The sequence below is a fragment of the Aspergillus welwitschiae genome (assembly GCF_003344945.1).
Source record: "Aspergillus welwitschiae strain CBS 139.54b unplaced genomic scaffold BDQ94scaffold_3, whole genome shotgun sequence".
Lineage (NCBI taxonomy): Eukaryota > Fungi > Ascomycota > Eurotiomycetes > Eurotiales > Aspergillaceae > Aspergillus > Aspergillus welwitschiae.
Window position 1 is genome coordinate 1,277,204 of NW_020798697.1, and position 14,379 is coordinate 1,291,582.

At 51.1% G+C, this 14,379-nt stretch overlaps 6 protein-coding genes across 6 annotated transcripts; 4 read left to right on the forward strand and 2 right to left on the reverse strand.

Moving 5' to 3' along the window:
• Positions 1–209: 209 nt before the first annotated feature.
• Positions 210–2,650, forward strand: BDQ94DRAFT_181574 (retropepsin-like aspartic protease; the record flags this gene model as incomplete). The annotated part of the gene is made up of 2 exons (XM_026773915.1): positions 210–1,261; positions 1,312–2,650. The coding sequence occupies 2 exons, from the start codon at positions 210–212 to the stop codon at positions 2,648–2,650; spliced, it is 2,391 nt and encodes a 796-aa protein (XP_026631287.1).
• A 1,414-nt stretch (positions 2,651–4,064) lies between these two features.
• On the forward strand, positions 4,065–5,435 carry BDQ94DRAFT_135947 (putative serine dehydratase domain-containing protein). The gene is made up of 2 exons (XM_026764784.1): positions 4,065–5,224; positions 5,327–5,435. The coding sequence occupies exon 1, from the start codon at positions 4,209–4,211 to the stop codon at positions 5,160–5,162; it is 954 nt and encodes a 317-aa protein (XP_026631288.1). The 5' UTR covers positions 4,065–4,208; the 3' UTR covers positions 5,163–5,224; positions 5,327–5,435.
• Positions 5,436–5,592: 157 nt separating this feature from the next.
• BDQ94DRAFT_181575 (Zn(II)2Cys6 transcription factor) lies at positions 5,593–7,285 on the forward strand (the record flags this gene model as incomplete). The annotated part of the gene is made up of 2 exons (XM_026773916.1): positions 5,593–6,412; positions 6,458–7,285. The coding sequence occupies exons 1-2, from the start codon at positions 5,600–5,602 to the stop codon at positions 7,283–7,285; spliced, it is 1,641 nt and encodes a 546-aa protein (XP_026631289.1). The 5' UTR covers positions 5,593–5,599.
• On the reverse strand, positions 7,127–8,540 carry BDQ94DRAFT_135950 (oxidoreductase, short-chain dehydrogenase/reductase family). The gene is made up of 4 exons (XM_026764785.1): positions 8,344–8,540; positions 7,733–8,238; positions 7,635–7,671; positions 7,127–7,585 (listed from the first exon to the last, which is right to left on the reverse strand). Exons 1-4 carry the CDS (start codon positions 8,391–8,393, stop codon positions 7,345–7,347), a joined length of 834 nt encoding a protein of 277 aa, XP_026631290.1. The 5' UTR covers positions 8,394–8,540; the 3' UTR covers positions 7,127–7,344.
• A 729-nt stretch (positions 8,541–9,269) lies between these two features.
• Positions 9,270–11,972, reverse strand: BDQ94DRAFT_156910 (Aldedh-domain-containing protein; the record flags this gene model as incomplete). Its single annotated transcript, XM_026768675.1, has 7 exons — positions 9,270–9,383; positions 9,446–9,857; positions 9,917–10,389; positions 10,443–10,802; positions 11,141–11,383; positions 11,463–11,689; positions 11,747–11,972. 7 exons carry the CDS (start codon positions 11,970–11,972, stop codon positions 9,270–9,272), a joined length of 2,055 nt encoding a protein of 684 aa, XP_026631291.1.
• Positions 11,973–12,377: 405 nt separating this feature from the next.
• BDQ94DRAFT_135956 (glutamine synthetase family protein) lies at positions 12,378–14,296 on the forward strand. Its single transcript, XM_026764786.1, has 5 exons — positions 12,378–13,016; positions 13,078–13,340; positions 13,392–13,444; positions 13,495–14,175; positions 14,229–14,296. The coding sequence occupies exons 1-5, from the start codon at positions 12,602–12,604 to the stop codon at positions 14,257–14,259; spliced, it is 1,443 nt and encodes a 480-aa protein (XP_026631292.1). The 5' UTR covers positions 12,378–12,601; the 3' UTR covers positions 14,260–14,296.
• The last annotated feature ends 83 nt before the right edge of the window (positions 14,297–14,379 follow it).

Below are 14,379 nucleotides of genomic sequence, written 5' to 3' on the forward strand. Positions count from 1 at the left end.
ACAAATATCATGAAAAAAGACAGGAAAGAGCGAAGGAACTGGTTCATCCTAATCGTACCCAAGTAAGCGACGTGCACGAGGAGCGGGGTCGGATCAATATTAGGCCAGTGGAACCAGTGAGGCTGCAACCCCTCAGCTGATTCTATCTACATAAGTAGATCCCCTCGTGGCACATAGCGACCACGTACGCATCGAATTACTCGACAGCCATGGAGGGGGACATAAAAGAAGTTGCACAGCAGTGCGTCAACCTTTTCACGCAGTGTTTGGAAATCCCGACACTCATGGAAAACGAATGGGCTGAAAACCGCCTTGCGGATATGAACTTATGGATATCAGGTACCGGAGCCTGCGCCCGAGGACGAGCTTCTTTGGACTGGAGACTAGCCTCGAGGCCCGAAGCTCGTGATGTAATCGTCAATTTATTGCGCCTTCTTAGTACCGTGATTGACGAATGCTTGATTCAGAGTCGAAAACAAGGCTTTTCGCGCAGTTATCACGATGAGGAAGACCCCGCCTCTTCTGAGCATGAAAAACCGGGGCGGTCGTTTTCCCCATGGTCCGATGATTCCAGCTCTGATAGCCAGTCGAAGGACCGTCACGAGCTGCGAAAACCATCGGGAAATCTGTTGTATGAGTCAATGTATAACATCGAGTCGATGCTGGATCAACTTTCCCGGGTCGCGGTTGCCATACGTCGCTCTGGAAGGCGCTCACGGTGGCAAAAGGCAGACCAACTGTTCAACGCAACAGAGCACCAGGAGCTGAAGGGCCACCTTGTCGGAATGTTACTCTTTCAACTAAAGGGTCGTACTCAAGAAAGAGACCCATCGAAGTTGGATGAAGTACAATTGCGGCTGGTACACTGTAACCTGAAGCGTCGAAATCGCTTTTTGTATTCTCAAAAACATGCCTTGGGTCTGGATGCTGGCTGCGTACGACATACACCTGTATCGAAGCCAGCTGCATCAGCACAGAAGGAGACACCCGAAAGAAAACCTAGCCCTAAATCCTTGGATAATAGCCCAGTGCACGCCAATAAAACAATAATTACGGGAACCAGTGCCTCCAGATTGTCCGATGGCTTTCAATTACCACAACTAGACCACGCTATATCTGTCACGTCCTCCGCAGTATCATCAACAGCACTCAATGTAGATTACCCGCGCCCGCCTCAACTCAAGGATGATGCGCGGCTCTTTCGGTGTCCCTGTTGCTGCGAAGCACTTCCTGTAACAATGACAGAGAATATTAGGTGGAGGTGAGATTCTTGACGCAAATCCAATCACGGCCACACTAACAAAAGATTAGGAAGCATATCGAAGATGATTTGAGCCCATACACCTGTGTTTTGGCTGGTTGTGATCAACCTTATGTTCTTTATAATACAAAGGATAGTTGGCGACAGCACATGCTGAAGGATCACAGCAGTGTGACATATTGGACCTGCTTTGTATGTGGTGATGGGTCTCAATTTTCTGACAGGGACGCCTTTGTACAACATACAGAGACCTTTCATGCTGCCACCATTCCACCAGCACATATTGCAGTCCTGGTTGAGTTATCAAAAAAGACAATGCCCTCAGAAATCCGACGCTGTTCACTTTGCAATTGGCCAGATGACGACGGAGTCGAAGTGGAAAAAGAGGCGCTGTTCAATCATATCGCCACGGAGGTCCACTCTTTTTCTCTCCGAGCATTACCATGGGCAGATAGTAATGGACGAGGGAGTGATGAAATTATTTACAACAGCTCCGAAAAGGTCTACGACTGGCTAATCAAGAATGACATTCAAGTAAATCCCAGTATAGAACGACCTTCCTGCGAGAAGATGCTATGGTATGATGACTATTTCCAGCAAAATGCTTATTTTGATTGCAGCTCAGAAGTGTCGTCTTCAAATGAGCTTGATCCCGATGGATCGAGGCAAAACGAACTGGATGGACTTAGAAAGGCAGATGAGATAGAGTCGCGAGGACAGAAGAGTGAAGCAAATGCAGAATCAGGTCTTTCTTCTTCGACGTCTAATACAGAGGAAGATGATGGAGAGCAGACCGAGAAGCTCGAGATACCCATGGAGTCTCGCAAGGTTAAACTTATTGAAGAGAATCCTGACGCTCAGGAAGCATCTTCCAAAGCTTCGGCCACCACCTCTCGGCAGAAACCGGTAGAAGATTACTCGCAACTCGCCTATTTTTTTGCCGGAGGCTCGGAGAAGATAAGCGCGCATGTTGTCCTTGACACAGTGGCTGAGAACAGTTTTATGTCTTACAATATTGCGACTCAGTTAGGGGTCCCATTTCAACCCATTTTGCCCAAGGTCTTGGTCACCATCCCCAATAATGCGGAAAATCAAACGAGCTTCACGACACAATATCAAATTGAGGTTGACTGGTATTTTGAAGAAAAGGCCAAGTGTTATACCACCAATTTCTTAGTCTTGGACATGGACAAGTACGATGTAATCATTGGCAAGGAGGCTATTTCTAGATTTGGTTTGATTCGTCGAGCGGTGCACTTATCTCCCACCCCGCGTATAGAACGGGGGGTGGAACAGGAGGCAGAACAGGGGGACTTGTCTGTAAAACCGGACAAGCCTCGGTCACTGGGCGCAAGAGTGAGATCGTGGTTTGAAAGAAAACCGGGCTGACAAAACAGATCCACGGTTGTGGAATGTCAGTCGATTCTTCGAATTCTCGTGAAATGGGTTTGCGTAATGCGAAACCGGTGACTCCTCAACATTGTATATACTTTATCTACAGATCGATAACAGTCGCTAATAACTAGAGATTTTGATCTAGTATATAGCAAATCACTTAGCAAGTATATAAATTCTGGTCAGGGTCCAGCTTATAGTAAATAAAGATTCTCAGATAAAACCACTATATGTGTTGAGGCTGGAGGCATTCACCGGGCTGTAGTAACGCAAACTATTACATGAATAAGCTTATAAGAGATGTTATAAAATATGAGTCTGTCGACTCAGAATCTAAGCTGTTTACTGGATAGTCGAGTGATTGATATCCGGAGAACTCAGTACCTAAAGACTCACTAGGTTGGATCCTACCTGACAGGATACAGGCGCCTCACTCGGCGAGATAGATGATTCTGCATCCGCAAAGCGTCTAGTGCAACGTGAAGTATAGAGGAGATCTATGGCATTAATTGGTGACAACCCTCAACGCGATCCAGACATAATCTGCGGTGTCTGAACTCCGGCGGAGTGCTCAGGTGTAAGATGAGATTCAAATCCTGCTCCGGTCGATTTTCAAAGCCATCGCCACTCATTCGTGCTCGGAAATAACGCTTACTCTCGTGTTTTCGTTTAGTACTTTGGTTGGATCATTGAGGATATTTCTGGAGTATATCTGGCAAACTACGTGACTGATATTGGTGTACTGCACTTTCAGAAGTTGGAATTGAACTGATGCATTTGATCATTTTGCATGATATTCATTTGAAATGGTGTACTATTTATGCTTCAATTGTCCTGCGATGAATTGATATGAAACGTCAAATCCGTTCACGAGGATAAGAAGCAGCAACGGCTAAACTTCAGGCTAAACCTTCCCCCCGCACCCTCACCGAACTCGCCCCACATGATGATTCAATGAAAGTCGTCAACTTCAACTGACATACCCATCTATACACGTCTCCAATTTGACCTCTACTTACCACAACGACAACACCAGTTCACAGTTCACAGAAGAGAAGAAGGATCTAACTATGGATTTCCCAACCAGACCACCACCCTCCCAAGAATCCCTCCAACGCTACTACATTGGCAAGGACATCAGCTCCGTCCCCAAACCCGCCGTTGTCCTAGATGTAGCTATCATCAAGCGCCATTGCGCGTCCATGCTGGATGCTGTGAAGGCATTGGATGTGGGGTTTCGAGCGCATGTCAAGACACACAAAGTATGGTCCCTCCCATTCCATTTACCCCATCCTAATTCAAAGATATGTGATGGCTGATATGATGACAGACTCCCCAAGTCGCCCGTCTTCAAGCCGGGGAGGATAAATCCATACCTGCAAACTTTGTCATCTCCACCCTTCTAGAAGGGGAGACGCTTCTCCCACTTTTTAAAGATCTGCGGGAAAGCGGAAGAAAGGTCAATGTTCTCTATGGCATACCTCTTGTGCCCCCTCAAGTTCCCAGGTTGGCTGCGTTAGCGCGTGAATTAGGCGAGGGGAGTATTTCTGTCATGATCGATCATCCAGATCAGGTACAGTATCTGACTGAGTTCCGGCAACTGGCGGGCCATGCGGCGGCCGTGTTTCTCAAGGTGGATTCGGGATATCATCGGGCAGGACTCCCGCCTTCCATGCTGAATAAGGGAGGGTTGATAGAGAAGGTAATTGAAGGGGAGAGGGAGGGGAGATTGGTTCTGCTGGGGGTTTACTCGCATAACAGTCTGAGTTATGGGGGTGATACGCCAGAGGAGGTGATGGGGTTCTTGGTGCAGGAGATCACGGGGTGTCGGGAGGCATTGAGGAAGAACAAGGAATTGTTCGCTTTGCCTGGTGGTAATGGGAGGGAGTTGGTGGTTAGTGTTGGTGCCACGCCGCAGGTCGTTGTGGTGAAGAAGTTACTTGAGGAGGAGGGGCAACTGAACGAGGAGGCGAGGCGGTTGAAGAACTTGTTGCATGAGAAGGATGTAGACGGTGAGTTGTCGATCAAAGTCGAGCTTCATGCGGGTGTCTACCCCGTTCTGGATATGCAGCAGTTGGGCACGAACATCCATCCTACTGGGGACGCAGAGAAAGAGGTTGGCATTTCGGTAGTGGCAGAGGTCTGCAGTGTATATAATGATGCTGAGCGGTCGAAACCTGAGGCTTTGGTGGCTGCTGGGTCGCTGGCGTTGGGGAGGGAGCCGTGCAAGTCGTATCCGGGATGGGGACTGGTTGGGGATTGGAGACGCGAGAAGGGGTCATCGAGACTGATTGTGGATCGGATCAGCCAAGAACATGCAATTGTCGCGTGGGAAGTAGGAGACGGACCTGCAATTCCGCTCAAGGTCGGCCAGACTGTGAGGATTTATCCGAATCATGCGTGTGTGACCGGGGCCATGTACGGGTGGTATTTGGTGGTGGATTCGAGTCGAGATGGGGACGGATCGACGATTGTGGATGTGTGGCCGAGACCGACGGGATGGTGATTGAATTGTCTCGAGTGTTATAAATTGTCGGATAGACAAATATTCAGATTCTTGTCTGTTGTCTGTAGTAGATATAAGATGGTTCTGTTGTGTGGGTGGCGCCATTAACCAGTTGGCATCTGGCATGGCAGCAATCCGAACCATTTGGATAGGGGGTAACTCACCTTCGTCAGAACACCAGCTATACTCCGCTGCGCCTTTCTCGCCAGCCTTTGCATAATACTCACTTTCTCCGAACAATGCTGTAATCTCATCTCATCCATGAAGCTGAATCAATGGAATCTCCACTTCGGTCCCGCCAACCAATCACCGGATTATCTTCGGCTTCCCGCGCCGTCTCCGCTTGTTCTCCCATCCGCTCTCCATGGCTCTGAACTTAGCACGGATTCCCTCCAATCTCCCAATCCTCTAGCGCTAAGCCTCCGTATTTCACACCAATGCCGCCTAGTAGACGGCCGCGTACCGACCCCATCGTCCGCGTCCGCACCGGTTGCTGGGCCTGCAGACGCCGCAAGAAGAAATGTGATGAAGCCAAACCAGTCTGTGGGGGATGCGTGCGAAATAAGCTCACCTGCCAGTGGCCGACCATCATCCCGGGCCAACCCAAGGCCAACAATATCTCCTTCATGCCTGAAGATGATGATCAGCAAAATCGTCCAGGTGGCGAAGAGGGCCCCTGTCGCCAGATGAGCGTGAACCGGGAAACGTCCAGCTCGATCGAGTCCCGTTCTACATCCCCTTCTTCCCCAGAGGAGATACTACGGGAGTCGGAATCTCCAGAAGACACGTCTCGCGCGTCTTCTGCATTAGGTCCCTCGATCTCGATGGATCTTGCTCAGATTCCTGCCATCGGCAGCAGTCAAGTCCTAGGAACGTCTGCCACCGTTAGCAATCTACTCCCCCGGAGCTTGTCCATGTTCCCAGGCCATGGGCCTGACTCTTATGAGCTGTTGAGCCACTATTTGGCAACAACAGCCGACTGCATGGCGAACGGGTCTACCCCTATCAATCCATTCTTGGTTCAAATCGTGCCACTCGCTTTCAGCAGCGATCTTCTGCTTCAGCTGGTTCTGACGCAGAGTGCTGCTCACCGGGCGTTTCGCTGTCACAAGGAGTCTGACGAGGTCGCTCAGAGACACTACACGTCAGCCTTACAACTATTCCGAAAAGGAGTCACCGAATTTATTGACGGGAAAGAGTCAAATCCGCTCATGCTTACGGTAGGAGCGTTGGTGATGTGCTTTACTGAGGTACGCCTACATTCCAATGACATTGAACATGGCTAACTGCTGCAGACGGCCAAAGGCGATATGAACGGCACGATATTCGACCACCTGACTGCTGCTAATTCTCTTCTCATCCGACTGCTCTCACAAAGCGATACAGCGGTGCCGAAAGATTTGAAAGACTTTGTTATCGAATACTACACCTACACTGCTGCCGTGAGCATGATTTCGGTCGATGCTCGTGTCAGTACTCAACTGTTCTTGAACTTTGACCTCGAACAACGAGCGCGTCAGCTGCTGCAATCGGAATACGTGGGTAATCTATGTGGTTGCTGGCTAGAGTTGTTGCTGCTGATCCCCTGCATCTTCGACTTAGGTCGGCAGTGGATGATGCACGATGGCCGACCGGCCATGCCCACTGCAGATGATATTGCCATGTTCAGCTCGCTGCAAGTGCAAATCATGCGATGGACACCGTATGCCTCAGTCAGCCCGGAGGTATTTCTGGCGGGGCGGATCTTTCAGCAGGCGATGCTCCTTTACCTCTACACCGCGCTAGGCGGGTTCTCCCGGGCGGAGAACGGCATGTATCAGGGGCTGATCGAGACTGCGATTGCAGAGGCAATGTCTTATCTGGATCAACTGTCTGGGACTGCGCGGATCAACTCGGGTCTCTGTTGGCCGATTGCTGTGGTGGGGTCTTGCTTATCCAATGCGGAACACCAGGATAATCTACGCCGCCGGCTCACCGTCATGGTGAACACGTTTGGACTCGGCAACATGCAGAGGACACTACTCATACTGGAACACATGTGGCAGATGCCGCTGGACGAAGCAGGCCCATGGAACATCTGTCGAGCCATGCAACGGAATCAAATATGGATATCGTTTGCCTAATCAACCAGTCTATCATACAATCATCACTCATAGCATCCTGACCACACATGGGTCACTGCTTATTGACCCAGGTTCTTAGGGGCCTCGGTGGCAGGACCCTCAGGAGTCACATACGCCTTGGTCAGACCACCATCGACGACGAAGTCAGTGGCATTGACGAAGCTGCTCTCATCGCTAGCCAGGAAGACGACGGCGTGGGCCTGTTCGATGGCCTCTCCGAAGCGACCGGTCGGGAAGTGGACCTCGCGACGGAAGCGCTTCTCCTTGTCATCACCGAGCCAGTCCTGCAGAAGGGGAGTGCTGTGATCATTAGCTTTGTCCTCAGCATGCACGGAGAGGATATACTCACTTAAGCGGAGCGGGACACAACGAGTTGAACCGGAAGCCTGCATCATCATCATCAGCACCAGACCAAATACAATAGGGCAGCAGTAGCAGCAAACTCACCCTCCCTCGCATGCACAATCGCCAACTCACGAGTCAAAGCCAACACAGCCCCCTTACTAGCGGTATACGCCAGCTGGGGCGTAGCAGCACCGACCAAAGCGACCATACTGGCCGTGTTGATAACGCTTCCCTTCTTCTTGCCATGCTTCCTCAGACTCTTCACCGCATGCTTGCATCCATACCACACGCCCTTGACGTTGATGTTCATGGTCAAGTCCCAGATCGCCTCGGGAGTCTCCTCCGAGTCGCCATCCTTGGCATGCATGATGCCCGCGTTGTTGAAAATCACATCCAATCCACCCCAGGCATCCAGATGCGCCACGGCAGCTTCCACCTCGGCTTCCTTGGAGACATCGACCACGCGGGTCTCCACTTTACCGGAGCGTTCGGGCACGACCTCGTTCACTTTGTTCAGGGCCTTTTCGAGCCCGGGGCCACTGATGTCGGTCATCAGGACGGAGGCGCCTTCGCGGAGCATAAGGATGGTAGTTTCGAGACCGATGCCACTGCATATGGAAATAGTATTGTCAGCTTCTTGCTTTCTTTTTTACATATCCACTCCCAATTGCAAACATTCTCAGACAAAGAAGGAAACAGAGAGGGAGAAATACCCCGCAGCACCAGTAACGAGAGCATTCTTTCCAGCAAGTCGTCCAACCATTGTGCTAGATTATGAGACAATTGTATGTATGTATGTATATGTCTTTACAATAAAAAACTGAAGAGTAGAATAATAATTGAACAGATAATAATCAAGAGAGTGAACCGGCCACGGGTTATAAGTAACTTGAACTTACCCCTTGCTCCATAACCAGTTACCTAATGGAATAAGCTAGCTAGTTCCATAGCTACCCCTCCTTCCCTCGGCAAACATCAGTCCAGCTCATCACTTTCACCGCCGTTAGCAACAGCAGATAGCTGGGTCCGCTCCACTTGCTTGGCTGTGTAAGTTGTCTATCTATCTATCCGCCGGCGTCGGAAGCGCAAGCGCGCCCGATAAGCTGGCTGATAAGCGGTGGGATGGTGGGGTGGGGCGGGCTAAAGTAAGGACCCCCGCGGTCCGGGACCGCGGTAGCTCTCAGCTCAGCTCTCCCCCCTCAGTCTGGGCTTTGCGGATGGAGGAACGGATGCCAAGGCCATTTATTTTCTGGTTGGGGATGAAAAATATAGCTGCGCTTGCTGTATAGATTTGCATATTGGACGTATGGTTTCGTTCTAATGGTAAAAAGTACTAATTAGTGAGATGGGTGGAAGGGTTTCGGGATGAAGCAATGGTGGTATTTTTTTTTATTACTGGGGGATGAGGGGGGTATGTTCTTGGTTACTTGTGGAAAATGTAGTGTTCCGTAATTCTTACTATTACTGGTGTATAGATAGATAGTTGAGGTTGAATGGAATTTATAACATTTAATTGAGTACGGGTCTACTGCTGGTGTGGTGTGCTACACGGGTTGAAGGTCACGAAGTATTTAAGATTTTGCCAAGGTATTATCATCATTCAATATCAATTAAGCTGTACAACTCATGAAACAATCATCTATGCCTGCTGCTCCTTGATGTGGAAACTCTTCAACTTGTAGAACGCATTGAACCCCTCAGGCCCCAATGTACATCCAAGACCCGAGTTCTTCCAGCCGATCCAGGCGAGATCCTAGCGAAATATTAGCAACCCTTACAAAACTTCCCGTCAGTAGATAGAGGAGAAGAACATACCGGGCTTGGGTAATCGCAACGGTTAATATACACCGTTCCCGCATCCAACTGCTCAATCAACTCCTCTCCCTTGGCGATATCCTTGGTCCAGACACTAGCCGTAAGACCGAAGTCACTGTCATTCATCAGAGCGACCGCCTCATCGTCCGAAGAAACCTTCATAATCGGCATGACAGGACCGAACGTCTCCTCCCTCATCACCACCATATCGTGAGTCACGTTGGTCAGGACAGTAGGAACCTGGTAGTTGCCCTCCGCGGGGGTGTTCTCGAACGTGGGGTTCTTGGGCGTGGCGTTGACGGCTCCCTTGGACAGGGCATCATCGATGTGCGATTGGATGTTCTTGAGGGATGCTTGGGAGATCACCGGGCCGGTGGTGGTGGACTTGTCGTGGGGAGAGCCGAGCTTGTATCTTCATTCCGTCGCGTTAGGATCACATCTATTTGTTTAAGAGAATGTTAAGGCACTCACGTAGCCAGCTCCTTCTGCACCTCCTCCACAAACTTATCATGTACGTCTGCGTGCACGTACACTCTCTCCACAGCGCAGCAGCTCTGGCCCGAGTTAAAGACTGCGCCGTCCACAAGCTGTGCAGCCACGTAGGGGATGTCCGCGTCGGGACGGACATAAGCGGGATCATTTCCGCCGAGTTCAAGGTTGACGGAGACAATTCTGCGAGCGACTGCTTCGCGGATGCGGAAACCGCCAGTTGTAGAGCCGGTGAATGAGATGAGCTGGATCTGGGGCAGTTGGACGATCTGGTCGAGCACGTCGGGAGAGCCGACGTGGACGAGCTGGAGGACGTTGGGAGGGAGACCGGCTTGGGTGAAGTAGGTGAGGAGACGTTCGCCAAAGATAGGCGTCTGAGGGGATGGGCGGAGGAGGACGGTGTTTCCGGCGAGGAGGGCGGGAACGAGGGCGTTAATAGTGACGAGGTAGGGGAACTGATGTCGTTAGTAATGTTGAGTATAGCTATGAGGGGAGGGTAGAAGCTTACGTTCCATGCGGTGATGATCAGAGTCGGTCCGACCGGCTCCTTCTTCAGGAAACGCCTGAAGCCGTTTTCGGGCGTGCCAGGGAGAGATTTGAGGCTTTCCTCTGCGATGCTGAGGATGTGGTCTCCGCGCTTGCGAAAGGTCTCGATTTCTTTGGCGCTAAAGGCGATGGGACGGCCCATCTGGGTGGTCAATTCCTCTGCAAGAGTGTCTTTGTTGGCAGCGATCAAGTCCAAAGCCTTGAGGACGATTTCCTTGCGCTGAGCCAGCGTGGTCTGTTTGTATGTGCGGAAGGCATCTTGCGAGGCTTGGGCGATCTGACGGGCCTCTTCGAGCGACAGGCCGGGGTGCTCGAAGATGACCTTGTTGGTGGAGGGGGAGAGAGTGCGAATTGCGTTCGACATGATGCAGGGGGTTTAGATGGGAGTGGTGTGTGTATGGGGTAGGAGTGAGGGATTGTAGATAATTAATGAGGGGTACTTCTTATAATCGACGATAAGAAAGAGAGAGCTGTGCGTATCTCGGCGACCAAGTGGCGCGGTCTGGTGGAGCGCGGTCCCGCGGTGGGCCTTCTCCAATTTTCGTGGGTGGGAGACCATCACAGCATCCACAATCAATCAACACAATAATGATTGTTCTCGCGTTGTTTCGATTATTCTAATATCCCCAAAGCAAAACGACACATTGTCTCACAGAATACCAACCCGTCATGCTCTCTCCCCACCCGCGCCATCCCATCCTCATACACCACCTCTCCCAGCATCCCCCGCCTTAGCTTCAACAACTCCGACACCATAAACTCATTATACTCCGGATGACCCTGAACACAAAGAATGCGCTTGGGAACATATAGCCCCTGAATACCACAAATCAATGTGGCGCCCAGATTGACGCATCCCGGCGGAACTTCGTAGACAATATCGCGGTGCATCATATGTATGGCCTGCAGCAGTGAAAATAGCAGTCAGCTTCAACCGTCTCTCCACAAGTACAACTCGTAACTTCAAGGGAAAAAAGCGTACCAAAGTATCTCTTCCCAGGAGTCGCTTCCCAGCACTAGTCAAATCGACAGACTCAACCGCCACCTCCCACCCCGACACATTCGGACCGACGCGGGCTCCCAACGCACGCGCAATAATCTGGTGGCCGAAACAAATTCCAATCACGGGTTTTTGGTAGATGTGGTAGCAGTCTTGAACGAATCTGGTGAGGGTGAGGATCCAGGATACATCTTTGTAGGAATCGTGCTCTGCAATTGACTATTTTAGCGATAATCATGGCTGATGATGGGTTGGGGAGCACATACTGCTGCCAGTCAAGAGGACAGCATCAAAGTCCTCTGGCTTAGGATACTCCGCAAACGGTTGGACCACATTGATCTTGGACAATTGCAGCGAGACATTTGCGTTGATGCGCGTGAGACCCTCCTTGAGGTGGGATTCGAAGATGTCGCCGTAGGGACCGTATTTGGCTTTGATGGGGTCGATGGGAGTATCGCATTCGAGGATGGCTATGCGGAGGGATTGCGACATGTTGCTATGTAGTGTACTGGTGATGTTGGAGATGTGAATGTGACACTACTGGGGAAGGTGTTCGCTATGATATTCTACAGTTTTACTACAAGTATATGTTTACCGCCTGGCGTAACCGCGTTCTGTTGCAATGGATGTAATTGCCCGCGGTATCTGTATACCTAACTACTCATTGCAGCTAACTGACCGCGAAACCGAATGGAAATGCTATTCTAAACTCATTCCCTAAGCAAAAACAGTCTGTGTCTGTCCGCGCGGAGTAAAATTACCCCTCTCCCCTCAGCGATAAGATAAGCGCGGTCCCAGAGTCCCCGCAGCGCGCTCCGATCGGAACCGCCTCGTGCCGCCGCTCGTCCCAACCAGTGGTAGTCTATACTAAGTCCCAAATTGGAGACCAACTGATTCCCATTAGCTTCAAATTACTCTATAGAAATACGTTACCGACCACCGGACCCGACGGCGCGCTATGCCGTCGCAATCATGGCGATCGACCAGCGACGACGTAGACCCTCGCTAGTTCCCAACCCAGCTTCCAGAGCACCTTTAAGTAGCAACAATTCCAAGAAATGCCCCCGTCCTACGCTCCCTTACAATCATCACCTTAATTCTACACTTGCACATCATCCACAATGGCTACGACAATCACAGCAGAGGACCTCCCTAACCTCCTCGCCAATGACATCAAAGTCAAAGTCGCCGGCGTCGACTGCGACGGCATCCTTCGCGGCAAGGTCATGGCCAAGGAGAAGTTCCTAGGCATTGCGCAAAAGGGATTCGGCTTCAGCTCCGCCGTGTTCGGGTGGGACATGCAGGACGTGCTCTACACCACGGAGGCGAACATTGCGCCGGCCGACTCAGGATACGTGGATTTTCTGGCGGTGCCGGATTTGAACTCCTTCCGTCGTATACCCTGGGAAGATGATATTCCTTTCTTCCTGGTAAGGTTCGTGCAGAACGATAAGCCGGTTTCGGCCGATGGGAGGAGCATGTTGAGGTCGATTTGCGATAAGTTGGCGGCGAATAGCTGCAAGGGAATGGCGGGAGGTTAGCCACACCCCCAAGATAGAGAAGATGTCATGGGTGCAAGTTTAGCTGACGTATGTAGTGGAATTGGAGTTCATGAACTTCCAGACCCCCTCCGAAGACGGATACGGCGCCAATGGCTCCCAAACCCGCGATATCGCCGCCTTTCTCGATAAGAATGCCCCCGGTGCGCTGCGCCCCTTGACTGCAGGCAGCTTCTCCTACAGCGCGACGCGACCCGTGGCATACAAGAAATATTTCTATGATATCTTCGATACCAGCGCGCGGTTCAACTGCGGCATTGAGGGATGGCACACTGAGGGTGGACCGGGAGTCTATGAAGCGGTGAGTTGGCTTCAATTGAGTGCGCGGACCGCGCTGAGCTAACCAAATCAGGCATTGAAAGTATGCGATGTCAGCGACATGGCCGACAAGGTGTCTCTATTCAAGTATGTCCACTACATATCTATTAGTTCTGTATAGACAAACTAACGAACAGACTCCTCGCAAAATCCATCGGACTCGAACACGGCATCACGCCCTGCTTCATGGCCAAGCCCATGCAAGGCCAACCCGGCAGCTCGGGTCACATCCACGTCTCCCTCACCGATCTAGAGGGCAAGAACCTCTTCGCGCGCGACACTCCCGATCCCAATTCCCCCTGGTCCGACGCAGCCGGATTGTCCGACCTGGGCCGACACTTCCTCGCAGGCGTGTTGGAAGCGCTTCCGGACATCATGCCGCTATTCGCGCCCACCATTAACTCGTACAAGCGGCTGGTGGAGAACTTCTGGGCGCCGGTGAATATCAGCTGGGGATTGGAGGACCGCATGGCCTCGGTAAGAATTATCACGCCGCCGGTGTGCAAGCCGGGAGCGACGCGATTCGAAGTGCGGATCCCTGGCGCGGATTTGCACCCGCATTATGCGCTTAGTGTGATTCTGGCGGCGGGATGGAGGGGCGTGGAGAAGAAGTTGGATATTAAGGTGCCGCCAGTGAATGTGCAAAAGGCGGAGAAGATCAAGGCGGAATTGCTGCCGAATACATTGGAGGAGGCCCTGAAGAGGTTTAGTGACAAGGGGAGTGTTGCGAGGGAGATTCTGGATCCGGAGTTTGTGGACTTTTTCACGGCAACGAGAGAGCATGAGTTGAGGGTATGGAGAGAGGCGGTTACGGATTGGTAAGTCCTTTGCTTTCCACCCTTCTATTGACTAATTGCTGACTGAGTTATAGGGAGTTTAAGCGTTATATCGAGACTGTATAGATACCTTTGTATAGATCAAGTTCATTATTTGCATTTACCAATTGCCTTGTTCACGTAGCAGCTGTAGTGAGCGGAGTTAATGCGGATTTCCTATCGGCAGCTGATAAGTTGGCCCCACAT

Excerpts from the sequence above, each read along its gene's own strand:
- BDQ94DRAFT_135947 (XM_026764784.1), top strand. The coding sequence starts at position 4,209 with ATGATCGATCATCCAGATCAGGTACAGTATCTGACTGAGTTCCGGCAA.
- BDQ94DRAFT_135950 (XM_026764785.1), bottom strand. The coding sequence starts at position 8,393 with ATGGTTGGACGACTTGCTGGAAAGAATGCTCTCGTTACTGGTGCTGCG. Across the intron at positions 8,239-8,343 it reads CTCGTTACTGGTGCTGCGGG|TGGCATCGGTCTCGAAACTA; the intron begins GTATTTCTCCCT and ends TTCCATATGCAG. Across the intron at positions 7,586-7,634 it reads TTGTGTCCCGCTCCGCTTAA|CACTCCCCTTCTGCAGGACT; the intron begins GTGAGTATATCC and ends TAATGATCACAG.
- BDQ94DRAFT_135956 (XM_026764786.1), top strand. The coding sequence starts at position 12,602 with ATGGCTACGACAATCACAGCAGAGGACCTCCCTAACCTCCTCGCCAAT. Across the intron at positions 13,341-13,391 it reads GACCGGGAGTCTATGAAGCG|GCATTGAAAGTATGCGATGT; the intron begins GTGAGTTGGCTT and ends TAACCAAATCAG. Across the intron at positions 14,176-14,228 it reads AGAGAGGCGGTTACGGATTG|GGAGTTTAAGCGTTATATCG; the intron begins GTAAGTCCTTTG and ends ACTGAGTTATAG.